We start from the raw sequence: 16,110 nt of genomic DNA, 5'->3' as shown, positions 1-16,110 counted from the left end.
TTACTGCTAATATGTCTTTAATTGTAGGAACACTCAAACATGGAACCAGAAGTCACTTTCAACTGGACCAACATTGTGACTGCCACACATCCCTGCTACGAAATAGATAATTTCTATTTCATACTCACAAAAAACCCTTCTATTATTTGTGTATTGTTATATATTTTCCTAACGTTATTGTCTGTTGTGACAATATGTGGAAACCTTCTTGTTATAATATCCGTCTTTTATTTCCAACAGCTCCACACTCCTACTAACTACCTTATTCTCTCTCTGGCTGTGGCTGACCTGCTTGTTGGGATCATAGTCTTTCCTTTAAGCATGGCATTCTCACTTAGCTCGTGTTTGTATCACGAGGATTTATTTTGCAAAGTACGAAGCACTTTTGATATATCACTGAGCACAGCCTCTATTCTGAACCTATGTTGTATTTCTATTGACAGATATTATGCAATATGTCAGCCTCTGACCTATAAAACTAAAATAAGCTATCGTGTTATTGTGATCATGATCCTGGTGAGCTGGGGGGTCTCTGTTCTAATTGGAGTTAGCATCATAATTGCTGGATTAAATAATGAAACATGTGAGGAAAGTTGTTTAATTGATGTTCTCATAGAAAACACTATTGGACCTATATTGTCATTTTATCTTCCAGTGATCATAATGCTCTGTATCTATCTAAAGATTTTCCTTGTGGCACAGAGACAGGCACGCAGCATCTGGAACACAACCTGTCAGAGAGCAACGGGTGGGGCCACTGTCAGTAAGATGGAGAGAAAGGCCACCAAAACTCTGGCTACTGTTTTAGGAGTTTTTCTATTATGTTGGACTCCTTTCTTTCTTTGTGTCACATTTTTGCCTTTCAGTAATAATTCAGTACCTGTTCCTGTGATTGAAACCCTAAATTGGCTTACACTGTCAAATTCAATGCTCAATCCATTTATTTATGCTTTCTTCTACAGCTGGTTCAGATCTGCTTTTAAAATGATAATTTCTGGAAAAATATTTCAAGGTGATTTTACTGACTCAAAACTGTCTTGACTTGAATTCCTGAAATGGTTAATGATTTGGTTGGCACAATAAAGATGATCATCTTCACACAACTGTACTATACATTTTTCTCAGAATTGCATATTTCTGCAAACATGATAAAAAAATCCTTTCGGAAATTTGTTGTTTCAAATACATTTTCCAACCACTAATGAGAAACAAAAGTAACTAACGCAATTGACAAAATAATTTGGAATAATACAATTTAGAATCTTTTTTAAAAGTAAAGACACGTTGAAGTACTTGACTATGACAGTCTGGTACTGGTGTAACGAGTGGGGCCCAAAGGCTCTGTTCGGTTCCACACAAACATCCCAAGTATGATAAAATAAGAAAAAAAGAGGAAAATACAGGTAGAGGGCAGGGTCACTCTTGATTCAGGCACCGCTTCTAGTGGGTCACATGTGATGATTGAGAAGCTTTATTTTTGTATCTGTCTTTACATTGCTTTTAGGGAAAAAGCTGCATATTGTACCTTCAACACCCTAATTACTAAATTGAGAGCAATACTTGGTTTTCTGTCCAGAAATAACAATTGAATCCCTATTTGCCATAGAATTAAAATATTGTAGAATAAATATTTATTTCTGTTTTGGATTATGGGGATGTTGTAGCTGCCACCATTATGAAATCATTCCATGCTGCCTACAACTCAGCCCATAAGTAGGGATCCTTACGCCCGGGCCACACTGCATGTGTGAGCAGCGCGGATGGCTGCCCCGAACATAACATACATGATGAACATGTATTTTTGAGTGAGGTCACAATTACCTTTGACCGAATCAGTCCGTTCTTAATCTAAGTGAATGTTTGGGCCAAATTTGAAGAAATGACTTCAAGGCATTCCTGAGATAACGTGTTGATGGAATGGGAAGAAAGTGACAGTAGTAGTAATAATACTACATGTTTCCGCGTGCACGTAAACCTGTAGTAAATATGCGCGTGTATGTGAAAAAGCGTGCATGAGGCGCGTGCATTTTTGAATATTTAAAATTATTTATTTTTTTTCTTCCGAATTTGCATAATTTGCATAATGATCTGAAAACTGAACTTTTTTGTGCGTACATGAGAGCGCGTGTGTCTGCAGAGGTGTGTGTGTGTGTGTGTGTGTCTGCAGAGGTGAATTCTTGTCACCCCTCTTCACCTTAGAGTTGTAATCACGGAGGGGAGGTCATACATGAGAGTGTAAGTGTCTGCATAGGTGTGTGTGTGTGTGTGTGTGTGTGTGTGTGTGTGTGTGTGTGGGTGAATTCATGTCAACCCCCTTAGAGTTGTAATCAATTACGCCTACCAGGTATCGTCCTCCGCGAATCGCCACCTTAACGTGGTGGAGGAGTTTGAGTGGCTCAGTGATCCTGGGAGCTATGCTGTCCGGGGCATTAGCCCCTGGTAGGGTCTCCCAAGGCAAACAGGTCTCAGGGGAGAGCCCAGACTAAGAGCGGTTCAAAACGACCCCAATGAAAAGCAGCCCACGGACTTCAGTCACCTCGCCCGGACCAGGGAAACCGGGGCACCCTCCCGGAGCCAGACCCAGGAGGGGAGCTCGTCGGCGAGCGTCTGGTGGCCGGGCCTTCGTCCATGGGGCCCGGTCGGGCTCAGCCCGAATAAACAGCATGGAGCAGCCACCCTGTGGACCCACTACCCGCAGGGATAAGCATCGGGGTCGGGTGCAATGCAGACCGGGCGGCGGGTCAGGCGGGAGGCCTGGGCGAGCCGATCGCCGGCAGCATAGACTAGCTCTGGGGACGTGGAACGTCACCTCGCTAGCGGGGAAAGAGCCAGAGCTGGTGCAGGAGGTGGAGCGATACCAGCTAGATATAGTTAGACTCACCTCCACACACAGCGCTGGCTCTGGAACCAAGCTCCTGGAGAGGGGTTGGACTTTGTCCTTTTCCGGAGTTGCCCAGGGTGAGAGGCGCCGGGCGGGAGTGGGGATACTCACGAGCCCCCGGCTGAGCGCCGCTGTGTTGGAGTTCTCCCCGGAGAACGAGAGGGTCGCCTCCATGCGCCTACGGGTTGCGGGGAGCAAGGCTCTGACTGTGGTCTGTGCTTATGCACCAAACAGCAGTTCTGAGTATCCGGCCTTCTTGGAGTCGGTGGGAGGGGTCCTGGAAAGGGCGCCTCCTACCGACTCCATAGTTCTCCTGGGGGACTTCAACGCTCACGTGGGCAATGACGGAGAAACCTGGCTGGGGGTGATTGGGAGGAACGGCTTGCTGAACCCGAATGGTGTTTTGTTATTGAACTTCTGTGCGTGCCATGGTTTGGCCATAACGAACACCATGTTCGAACATAAGGTGGCTCATAAGTGTACCTGGTACCAGAACACCTTAGGCCGGAGATCAATGATCGACTTTGTAATCGTATCATTTGATTTGCGGCCGTATGTCTTGGACACTCGGGTGAAGATAGGAGCAGAGCTGTCAACTGATCACCACCTGGTGGTGAGTTGGATCAGATGGCAGGGGAACCGGTTGGAAAGACCCGGCAAGCCCAAACGTGTAGTGAGGGTGAACTGGGAACGTCTGGCAGAAGACCCTGTCCGGAAGGTCTTTAACTCCCACCTCCGGAAGAACTTCTCACACATCCCGAGGGAGGTTGGGGACATGGAATCCGAATGGACCATGTTCAAAGCCTCTATTGTGGACACGGCCGCTAGGAGCTGTGGCCGGAAGGTCATCGGTGCCTGTCGTGGCGGCAACCCGAGAACCCGGTGGTGGACACCGGAGGTGAGGGAAGCCGTCAAGCTGAAGAAGGAGACCTTCAAGGCCTGGTTGGCCCAGGGGTCTCCCGAAGCAGCTGACAGGTACCGGCAGGCCAGAAGGGCTGCAGCTGCGGTGGTCGCGAATGCTAAAACTCGGGCATGGGAGGAGTTCGGGGAGGCCATGGAGAAGGACTTTCGGTTGGCCTCAAGGAGGTTCTGGCAAACCATCCGACGGCTCAGGAAGGGAAAGCAGGGCTTACCCCAGGCTGTTCTCAGCAGGGGGGGGAACTGCTGACCCGGACAGGGGACATCATCGAGCGGTGGAAAGAGCACTTTGAGGAACTCCTAAACCCGACCAACATGTCCTCTGCAGAGGAGGCAGCGCCTGAAGATCTAGGGGGAGGCTCACCCATATCCCTGGCAGAGGCCGCTGAGGTAGTCAAAAAGCTCCTCGGTGGCAAGGCGCCAGGGGTGGACGAGATCCGCCCTGAGATGCTGAAAGCGCTGGACATAGTTGGGCTGTCCTGGCTGACACGCCTCTTCAATGTCGCATGGGGGTCGGGATCAGTGCCCATGGACTGGCAGACCGGGGTGGTGGTTCCCATTTTCAAAAAGGGGGACCGGAGAGTGTGCTCGAACTACCGGGGTATCACACTACTCAGCCTCCCGGGGAAGGCTTATGCCAGGGTGCTGGAAAGGAGGCTCCGACCGTTTGTCGAACCTCAGATTCAAGAGGAGCAATGTGGATTCCGTCCCGGCCGTGGAACAGTGGACCAGCTCTTTACCCTCGCAAGACTACTGGAGGGGTTCTGGGAGTTTGCCCAACCAGTCTACATGTGTTTTGTGGACTTGGAGAAGGCCTTCGACCGGGTCCCTCGGGGGTTCTTGTGGGGGGTGCTGCGGGAGTATGGGGTGCCGGACCCATTACAATGGGCGATCCGGTCTCTGTACGACTGCAGTAGGAGCTGTGTCCGCATTCTCGGCAATAAGTCAGACACGTTCCCGGTGGGTGTTGGCCTCCGCCAGGGCTGCCCTTTGTCTCCGGTCCTGTTCGTGACTTTCATGGACAGGATATCTAGGCGCAGCCGGGGGGAGGAGAACGTCAGGTTCGGGGGTCTCGGGATCGCCTCTCTGCTGTTTGCAGATGATGTGGTCCTGTTAGCCTCCTCGGATCGTGACCTCCAGCATTCACTGGGGCGGTTTGCAGCCGAGTGTGAAGCGGCGGGGATGAGAGTTAGCACCTCCAAATCTGAGGCCATGGTGCTCTGCCGGAAACCGGTGGATTGCTCCCTCCAGGTGGGGACGGAGTGCCTACCTCAAGCGAAGGAGTTCAAGTATCTTGGGGTCTTGTTCACGAGTGAGGGTAAGATGGAGCGGGAGATCGACAGACGGATCGGTGCGGCTGCAGCAGTAAAGCAGGCGCTGCACCGGACCGTCTTGGTGAAGAGGGAGCTGAGCCGGAAGGCAAAGCTCTCAATTTACCACTCGGTCTACGTTCCTACCCTCACCTATGGTCACGAACTCTGGGTCGTGACTGAAAGGACAAGGTCGCGGCTACAAGCGGCCGAAATGAGCTTCCTCCGTAGGGTGGCCGGGCTCAGCCTTAGAGATAGGGTAAGGAGCTCGGTCATCAGGAGGGAGCTTGGAGTCGAGCCGCTACTCCTTCGCGTCGAAAGGAGTCAGCTGAGGTGGTTCGGGCATCTAATTAGGATGCCTCCTGGATGCCTCCCAGCTGGCCTGGGAACGCCTCGGGATCCCCCAGAATGAGCTGGAACATGTTGCCGGTGAGAGGGAAGTCTGGGTCAGCCTGCTTGGCCTGTTGCCACCGCGACCCGACCCCGGATAAGCGGAGGAAAATGGATGGATGGATGGAGGTATCGTCATGCCTTACAGGTCGGTCCCTTAAGGCGGGTTTTTTGAAAAGGATCAATATAAAGACCCCCGGGTCATTCGTCAAACCTTTTTCGATTCGACCTGTCTAATTCGGTTAGACCGCTGTTCTATCAGTATCAAGAAGGCTAGTTTGGAACGAATCCACCTCATTTCTTCTGAAGCGTTGTCTTACCCCCGCTATATCCATGGCTCGTGAACAAGGGTGAGTATTTTATTCTTATTTTAATTATTTCGGTGTTATCTGTGGGGGTGTTTTAAAAATCAGGATTGCTTTTAAAGTTTATCATTATCAGATCACCTCTTTGGCGAAATCAGCGATGACGATATCGAAAACAGGCCGCTGGCCCCAGTGTATGGTAAGTATTTAGTTTTGTGGTTTAAATACTTTTTATTCCATTTTATTTTACGTCTATTTATTTCAAATATATATATACTTTTCTAGACTCATCAGACGTTGAACCGACTACTAAAAAACGCAAGAACAAAACATCTTCTGTTCAGAAACCCAAGAGATTGAAAACTAGTGAGTAATAAACCCGTGTCTGTAAAGCCATTTTGTTATTTTACTACAAGAGAATATTCCTTTAATTTCATGCCCTGTAAATACTTGTAGCTATCCCCGTACCCCCGCCACGGAGATCAACGTTAAAGTTTAAGAGGACTGAAAAACCAGCGGAGGAGCGAAAACCGAAAGAAACTGCAAGGTAACCTATGTGTTCATTAAAGATTAGTTTAATTTACAAAAGTTATTTCATATACATATATTTAACTATTGTTTTGTTCATTAGGGTTTTGTCTGAGAGACCACAACCATACGCAAGATCCTCTGCGGAGCCGGGTGTATCTCATTCCTGTGAAGGAATTAACTACGCCCCGGAAGATACTCGGGCCTCTAGGGAGAAAACTACAAGGTAATGTACGCATTAAAGATGCGTTACTTAATGTGCCCGTGTGTATTATATATATTTATGTATTTAACTATTATTTTGTTTCATCAGGGTGCGTGCTGACTGAGAGGACTTGGCCATACGAGCCACAAATAGGGACGAACCGCCTGGATGGTGAACAAGCCATAACTGTGGACGCGCTCATCCACGCTGAGGAGATATCTGAGGGGCCAGCTGGGGATATTGCGCAGATCGGCGAGGGACTCTCGTATTTTTTGAACAATGTTGTCGTGGAGCACATGCCCGAGCCCGAATTTCCTGTAACATCAAACAGTGAGTACAACGCAGTATCACCGCTGGCAGAACTGCCGTTTGACATTGTACAGTTCGCGTTTGAGCAATGTATTGTCGCTGATGATGTGTGTATAGACCCCCCGGTGACTAATGCGCCTGTGACTACTGAGCATGCGCCATCTGGTGCCGCTGTAGACAGCCCCACTGAGTTAAATTATTTGCTTCTTAGCATAGCAGACTCTGTTTTGTCAACAAACCCGGATCTGTGTGAATTGGATGCTTTGAGTGGTCTTGGCCTCGATGTAGCCAACCCAACTGATCTATATGATTTGCTTCTTAGCCTAGAAAATACACAGCTACCAGACACGATTTTGTCAACACAATCCGAACTGCTTGAACTGCAAACATCCTCAATACATGAAACACCGCCCAAGCAGGGGCCCTCTGTACAACAATCACTATATGCATATCAGCGGGCCGAATATCAGGGGTGCTTGCAATGCCGCCAGTACGTACAGTTGTTAGGTGAGACATTAGCGGCAGCCGATAGGGAAAGACGTCACTTTGCATCTGAGACGGCTAGACGGTTTGCACAATTAGATGCAAAGCTAGATACACTGTTCACCCATCAGAATACACAGGTTGCCCAGCAGGTGGCGACCCAGGCAGAGGATAACAGGGACACCGAGCAAAACCTTACATTGTTGAGGGAGGGCCAGACTTCCATCGTTCAGGAACAGCATGCCTATGCAGAACGCGTGATTAGGGCTCTCCAGAATATGAATCCAATCCTTGTACCCATTTTAGGCATAACTGCCTAATTCACAAGTCATTTTTTTACATTATTTTTGGTGTCTTAAAGTGGTGTGGTTATACCTTGGGTGGGGGTACGATAATAGGCTCCATCATGTCTCCGCCCCGAAAAATTTTAAAACTTAGTACAGGTGATGGTCGGTGAATCCTACTGGGTAAATGTGACTGTTCAATAACCGGTAGCTAAAACTATGAGATATGTAAACCCTGTCCAGCCTGGCTGCCCTAATGTTCCTATTCAACACCTTCACCCATGTGTACTGTCTAGCCTGGGGATGTTTGACCTTCTATACATCCACCACACCTGACTGCAATCACCTGCGATAAGGTGGCAGATGAATGTAGATGAGGTTCCTCTCCTGTTCTATCCAATGAGAAATTGATGGTGCAATTCCAGTCTCCATATTTAAGGAGCCAACCCTCCCCTTGTGCATTGACAAATGAAAAAGAGTGGTGATGTAGACAGCTAGAGGAAACAGTAACAGAAAGATTAAGTGCAACACATCCATCATAGACTCACTTACTCGTTCTTAACCTTTTGGGACCTTTCCCTTTATTACTCTTCATTATCTTCGTGAGACTCGTTATGTGCTTTTTTAGATGGAAACGTTTCTTTTCATCTAATAAATCCACACTAACCACTTTCTGTAATGTCAAAACACTTTTAATAAATTTGTCTGCGTCTGAAAAATACACTAAAACTTTTACGGATTTTCCAAACGTTTCATCCAGGAAGTTATTCATTTCCTCCAACGTGTACAGATCTCCACTGTGAGTCTGTGACAGAGAGACAGTCACAGTCAGTGTCGTACTCCATCTCCTCCTCCTTATCCAGAATTCATGACCCCCACTCACCTTTGGACCAGCAGCCTGACTTTGGACAGCTTCAACTGTCGGCCCTTTACTGCTGCCTCCTCCACTTTCCCTTTGCTCCTTTCCTTCCCTCTGTTGTGAAACTCTGTCTGCCCGCTGTGTCCCTCTTCCACTTTGGTCTTGGTCGGCAAACTTTCAGCCAAACTCACCACGCTCTCCACCACGGACAGACAGAAAGAGTCAGGATTATGGGAAAGACTGGTAGGGGATGGACCCAAGCGCAGAGAGGCACGGAAGCAGAATGATTTGTTCAATGAGGATTTAATACGAAAACAAAAAATGTCCAAAGTAAAGTCCAACAAACGTGTAACAAAAAAGTCCAAGGGAAAAACCAAGGAATAGGCAAAACTCAAAAAATGGGTAAGGCTATCAAAAAAACAATCAAGAGGGAAACCCACTTAACTGAAGACAACAGGACAAGAACCAACACTGGGAACATACGATGGATGAGCATAACGGGAGAACAGCAGACCAGGTAATACAACAGGAATCATCACAGACCAGGATACACCACAGACGAACCGACAATGAGACAGGGGACACACAGGGTTTAAATACACAGGGAAGGTGCAGGTGATGATACGCAGCAGGGTTCAATTAAGGGCAGGGCAGACAATCACAGAGGTGGGAAACAGACAAGGACTGGAAGTGAAGTTAACACAGGACACAAGAGGCAGGGAAAGTCAAAATAAAACGGAAGAAACAACTAAACAAAAACCCAAAACTGGGACACATATACATATATAGGTATACATACACGCATACATACTGTTCATATACACATTTGCACTCAAAATGCTTCAACCCCTACCGCAAATCAGGCCCAAGTCAGGCAACCGCGATGGCCACTCCAGAGCCCTCCACAACCCCCTCCAAAACCAAGCCCCGGTGGACCCGGAGCTCAAAGTTAGAGGAACACTGGCTACAATACCTGGACGTGGCAGAAAGCGGAAGCCACCAACGGCTGCCACCAGATTTCTGAGGAGGCAGGTGGCAAAAAAAACCTGAGTGACTGCCACAGTCGCCTGACCCGAACCCCACAGAAAATCCCCAGCAGGACCCGAAGAAGGCGGCAGCAGCACGCAAACCCAAGAACAACAGAGAGCCGGAGGCCACCGCCCATGAGGAATGGGCTAAGACCCCCCAGGAACCAAAACGGCGCTCCACCAAGCACCAAAGATGCCCGCCATGAAGGGACCAGAGACCGCAGCAGTCACCGAAAGGGGCACTCCGCACTGAACCTGCAGAAACCACCTGCAAACACGACCCGTGCCCAGCCACTCAAACTGCTCCCGTCTGAGCCGTTCACCAAAAACAGCCATCAATCGAGTGCAACTGCATTTAGTAAAATAATTTAGTAAAATTAACAAATGAAGCTTTGCGTAAGTTCATGCAGGACACGGAAGTCATACGCCCCCAGCTGTAACCAGCTGACAGCCAGCCGATTGAATCGCTTCCATTCGGCCACGCACCAATCACAGCCCACTCTCACTTCAAGGAGGTTTATTTAAATATGACTCCCTCCTCACTGATTCATTCTACATCTACGCTGTTACAGACCGTACTGCTGGCGAAGCTATCCAAAGTAAGTAAGCCATGGGGCAAGCCATGAAGAACTCTTTCAGTTTTTCGTGGCAAATGCAAACGATCAGGGCGTAGTGCCTCCCGTCGCTCCTCTCCCTACTCCCACGAAACGTTCAGCTAAGCAGAAGAACTGTCGTCTCCTCGCCGCCATCGCTCATGCTTCCGCTTCCACTGACGTTAGCTCCGCGGCTAAAAGAGCAAGACAACTTCCGAATGCCAATCTTCAGGAAGAAGATCCGGTCCTGGCCGCTCTCACAAACATCCAGTCTTCCCTTAGCGGGATGGACGCCCACCTCCAGGTTCTGGAAAACCGTTCCGACCACTTTTCCCAAACTTCGATCCCTGGGACATCTACTACAACAGCCGCAAATCTCCATGCCGCGTCTACGGCAGCTTGTGCGCTTCCGTATGACGTCACACCGCATAGAACGCTGGGAACTGCAGTTCCCGTCGCTTCCGCCGGAGTGCCATTCTTTCCTCCTGCCTCTGCAATTTCTCGTCAGCTGAGGAATCAAATTATTGCAGGTAACAATGTTAATTTAATAAAAATTCTGCTGTGTTCTACTGATATACCCGACAGACGTGTTGTTGACTGTGGAGAGGTCTCAGTCGTCTTGAAGGAAAGCGATCCCAGATTGGCGAAGAGTCCATGGCCGAGTTTAACGTGGCATTTGGAGTCTTCAGAGACATCATATCCGAAGTCTACCCAGATCGTCGATTCGAACTGGAGACTTATTTAGCCATTATTTCAGACCTAGCAATGTCTTACGGCGGCACTCTCTTCTACGAGTACCACAAATCTTTCTCCGCAAAGGCGGCTCTGCACATTCAAAAATTCAACCAAAGACTGGACTGGTCCGTCGTTTATCTGGCGCTTATGAGCAGACATTTCACAGGGCATCAGGCCCTTTCATGCGTTGTATGTGGGTCTTTTTCACACACAGCGAGCTTTTGCCCCCAAACGGCGATCCAAAAGAAATCACAGCCTGGACAGGATCCTCACCACTTTTTCAGCGTGGAACGGAAAAGTGGCAAGGTGCTTTTACAAAACAATACTTCCCAGACTCCTCTCTGCATCAATTTCAACGAGAATGTTTGCAGATTCTCTAACTGTAAATGTATACAGGCTTGCAGGTCCGTGTGTCCCTGCCGCACCCGTCTAGTGAAAAATTAGTAAATAAACCATCTACACCTGTCACCTGCCTCAGTACTTGGCAAAAAATTGATGAAGCATCCAAATCGTTGTTTTGTCAATTATTTACTTACTGGTTTAATTCAAGGTTTTCTTGCTGGTTTAAGTTTTCTTCCAAAAATATCCCACGTCTGTAATAACCTCTATCTGCTCTGAAATAACCAGAAATAGTGGACATGTTATTGGCCAAAGAAGTTGAGAAGGGCTACATGATCGGGCCTTATGATGATCCGCCATTCCCCACATTCCGCATTAATCCTATAGGCATAGCAACTCGAAAATATTCTGGAAAAAAGCATCTGATAATAGACTCATCAGCACCCCACGACGATAGCGCTCCAAGCATTAATAGCCTAATACCTCTCGTGCCTTTTTCCCTATTCTATGTAACAGTCGATAACGCGATTCAGTTCATCAAGGTAGCCGGTAAAGGAGCATGGTTAGGGAAGGGTGATATAACGGACGCCTTCAAGGTCATGCCACTCCATCCTTCTCAGTGGCACCTTTTCGGTGTCAAATGGCGAAATAAAACTTATTTCTCAGTTAGACTAAGCTTTGGCTTTCGTTGTAGCCCCTGCATATTCAATACCCTGTCTGAAGCACTTTGTTGGATACTGTTAAATAACTGCAAATTGCCATTCGTTCTTCACTTGTTAGACGACTTCCTTGTCGTGGATTAGCCACCGTCCCAACCAGACCGATGCATTAGTGCACTCAAGGACACTTTTAAACAATTAGGTGTTCCTCTCTCCGCAAGAAAAAACCCAAGGCCCATTGAAAGAGATCGAGTTTCTAGGCATCACATTAGACAGCGATCTAATGCAAGCATCACTGCCTCTCAAAAAGCTGGTTCGTATTAGAGAAGTCATGAAAGGTGCGGTAGATGCAGAGTCTATTACCAAACGTGCTCTGCTGTCCTTATTAGGCCACTTTAACTTTGCGATGAGAATTATTCCTCAAGGCAGATCTTTCATATCCAGATTACTTGACCTCTCAAAAATGGCGGACAAACTTCACGATCTTGTTGCCTTAGAGTAAGGCTGTAGATCCGATTTTTAGATTCTGGACTTTGCTGTGTGATAATTGGAACGACATCTCGTTCTTCTACAACGACTATACCCAAACATCAGTCGCTCTAAAAATCTTTACTGATGCAGCTCCTTCCGTTGGTTTTGGGGGAATCTACTACGATCAATGGTTCGCGGACACCTGGCTAAAAGAACTGCTCGCTCTCCCTCCAAATCTACAATCTACCGCACTCTTGGAGCTATATCCCATCGTTGTTGCATGCATTCTCTGGGGCAGCCTATGGTCTCGAAAAAAAACTTGTAGTTTTCTGTGATAATGAGGCAACTGTAAACATCATAAAGAAAAGTCGATCTTCTATTCGCCTCATCAATCGATTCGTCAGACGACTAACTTGGTCGTGTGTCATGGGTCATTTCACTCCACGCAGCGCACCTTCCTGGCCTCAATAATAAAATTGCTGACTCTGTCTCTTTTAAATTTCAGGAGTTCAGAATCCTCTGCCCCCATGCCGCACCTCAAAGCCTGCATTGCCCAGCCTTCTTGCAAACTGTCCTAGACTAGAGGGTCCTCTTCATTAAATGACATTGTAGTGTAGTTTTTGTCCAGTCGGATGATCAGGTCAGAAATCAGTGTACGGACCACAAAGTCGGTTTCAAGGACTTTACAAACAAGGGGCGTTAAAAAATAACTGTTGTATAAAGCCCGAACAGTCTCCACATTGTGTCGAATACTGTTTTCCTGACGATATTTGTTACCCCCTACTTATACCTAAACCACAGAGGGGGGCGCTATCAGTTTAACAGGATGGAAGAACTATTCGACTGGAGAACAGACTTCGTCTAAACTTCAGTTTCTCTCTCATAAATTTCAGCTGTAACGATAGGTAACTAATTGGCGCAGTAATACTGTAATGAAGTTACGGCTACCATTTAGCTACCAGTGGTGCTGCATACTGTAGCACACAGGTTAATGTCTGCAGACAGCAGGCCGTCCAGTGCCACTAAAAGGAATGCTATAATAGAGTTTTCTTATCAAGTGTAATTAATTATGTTAACGTGATTTAAGGAACTGTACAGAGTTGTGTTCAATGACAATAAAATGCAGGATTGTTCTATTTACTTATCTGTAAAAACTTGCCTCACTCCACTTTATTTTCCAATTCAAGCTAATGAAAACTACACCAATCGGTCAGTTTACCACTCAAGCTGCCAACACCACAATTTAACTGTCTGTTTGGGAATCAAAGTTAAAAAAATAAAACATGAAATTGTGTTTTGGCATACACGAAAAAAAAGTAATAAGTAATAAAAGTATAAGCACACACATCATTGGTCAACTACGTTCTTACGTAGTTTTTTGCAGAGGATGCATTACCATTCCTGATTGGACAACAAATATGGTGATGAGATAGATGTTGATAAGAATGAAGGTTCTGCACATGAGCACAAATACATGGAGAATCATGAGGGCTTAACAGGTATGATATGAAAAATATATGCAGGGTACCAATCTGATACCAGTGTTTAATTAATAAGTTGTATGCCTCACTGTGTGTAAGAGACTGATCATTCTTTTATGTGTAAGGTAACATCAGGCTTGACTTAAACATTGCTTTCTTAATTATAACTTTAACTATATATAAATGTACTGAATTGTTATATGGGCGACTGTGGCTCAGTGGTAGAGCAGGGTCGTCCTTCAATCAGAGGCTCTGCTAGTCCATGTCGATGTGTCCTTGGGCAAGACACTTAACCCCTAATTGCTCCCCTAGCTGTGCCTACGGTGTGTGAATGTTGTATGAATGTTAGATAGTCCTGATGGGCAGGTGGCTCCTTGCATGGTAGCCCCTGTCATCAGTGTATGAATGGGTGTGAATGGGTGAGTGATGACATGTAGTGTTAAAGCGCTTTGAATGGTCGGAAGACCAGAAAAGCGCTGTACAAGTACAGTCCATTTATTTATTAAAGTAATGATATCTGATATAATATATATTATATTTGCATATTGTGTTTTATTTAATTGTAGGAACCCTAAAACATGGAACCAGAAGTCACTTTCAACTGGACCGACGTTGTGACTGCCTGCTACGAAATAAATATTTTCGATTTCATACAGACAAAGACCCCTTCTATTATTTGTGTATTGTTATATATTTTCCTAACGTTATTGTCTGTTGTGACAATATGTGGAAACCTTCTTGTTATAATGTTTGTCTTTTATTTCCAACAGCTCCACACTCCTACTAACTACCTTATTGTCTCTCTGGCTGTGGCTGACCTGCTTGTTGGGATCATAGTCTTTCCTTTAAGCATGGCATTCTCACTTAGCTCGTGTTTGTATCACGAGGGTTTATTTTGCAAAGTACGAATCAGTTTTGATATAACACTGAGCACAGCTTCTATTCTGAACCTATGTTGTATTTCTATTGACAGATATTATGCAATATGTCAGCCTCTGACCTATACAACTAAAATAAGCTATCGTGTTATTGTGATCATGATCCTGATGAGCTGGGGGGTCTCTGTTGTAATTTCAGTTAGCATCATCATTGCTGGATTAAATAATGAAACATGTGAGGAAAGCTGTTTCATTGATGTTCTCATAGAAAACACTATTGGACCTATATTATCATTTTACCTTCCAGTGATCATAATGCTCTGTATCTATCTAAAGATTTTCCTTGTGGCACAGAGACAGGCACGCAGCATCTGGAACACAACCTGTCAGAGAGCAACGGGTGGGGCCACTGTCAGTAAGATGGAGAGAAAGGCCACCAAAACTCTGGCTACTGTTTTAGGAGTTTTTCTATTATGTTGGACTCCTTTCTTTCTTTGTGTCACATTTTTGCCTTTCATTAATAATTCAGTATCACTTCCTGTGATGGAAACACTAAACTGGCTTACACTCTCCAATTCAATGCTCAATCCATTTATTTATGCTTTCTTCTACAGCTGGTTCAGATCTGCTTTTAAAATGATAATTTCTGGAAAAATATTTCAAGGTGATTTTACTGACTCAAAACTGTCTTGACATGAACTACTTAAATGGCTTATGATTCATCTGTCATAATAAAGATGATTATCTTCACACTTTGTCATATAACTTTATTTTTCATTGTACTCAGAATTGCATATTTATGCAAATGTGATAAAAATCATTGTAGAAGTGGTTTGTTTCAAATAAATGTTCCAAGAAATAATGTGAAACAATAGTAACTAACACAAAACAACAACATAAACTGGATTAATTAAAGCAAAAATGACCTGACTGTGACTGGTATAGCACTTGATGAGGCGCACTGTTCAGTGAATGCAATTCAGTTCAAAGTTTTAGCTCAAAGGTAAACCATGTAGCATTGTCAGTTTGTATACAGCATTCAAAGTTTGCCCTTTCTCCACGGCTTCACGAGCCAGAGAGAGAGAAAGTGCAGCAGTGGTCGAGCGAGCGACTGTGAATGAAAAGAAGGACTGACGTTAGTGCGAACAAAGCAGCGTATCAGAGAAATAAAATATTTTTTGATTGTGTCATGTTTACGTTCTAAAGCACAAATAAACACAACCACATGTCTGCACAATCCTGAGGAAATTTGCCTGTATTTAGAAGGAATGCAGCCTAAGCACACACATCATCTTGTCGCTGTGGCTTGTCTACTTTGTGTGTGTGTGTGTGTGGGGGGGGGGGGGGGGGGGGGGGGGGCTTTAATACAGATGCTTTAACCCTATATTTAATATTTTTTTGTTCTGAACTCACACAATCTTACACACTCACAGAATAGGTTGTTACTCAACAGT

General features: G+C 45.8%; 2 protein-coding genes across 2 annotated transcripts; both read left to right on the top strand.

The window, feature by feature from the left end:
* The first annotated feature begins 39 nt into the window (after positions 1-39).
* LOC142941991 (trace amine-associated receptor 1-like) lies at positions 40-1,041 on the top strand. The gene has a single exon (XM_076084123.1). It carries the CDS (start codon positions 40-42, stop codon positions 1,039-1,041), a length of 1,002 nt encoding a protein of 333 aa, XP_075940238.1.
* A 6,828-nt stretch (positions 1,042-7,869) lies between these two features.
* LOC142941990 (trace amine-associated receptor 1-like) lies at positions 7,870-15,349 on the top strand. Its single transcript, XM_076084122.1, has 2 exons — positions 7,870-7,920; positions 14,486-15,349. The coding sequence occupies exons 1-2, from the start codon at positions 7,870-7,872 to the stop codon at positions 15,347-15,349; spliced, it is 915 nt and encodes a 304-aa protein (XP_075940237.1).
* The last annotated feature ends 761 nt before the right edge of the window (positions 15,350-16,110 follow it).

The sequence above is a fragment of the Anarhichas minor genome, unplaced genomic scaffold (assembly GCF_050575085.1).
Source record: "Anarhichas minor isolate MPS153535 unplaced genomic scaffold, ASM5057508v1 ptg000136l, whole genome shotgun sequence".
NCBI lineage: Eukaryota > Metazoa > Chordata > Actinopteri > Perciformes > Anarhichadidae > Anarhichas > Anarhichas minor.
Note: the sequence above shows the minus strand (reverse complement) of the source record. Positions and strands in the feature narration are given on the sequence as shown.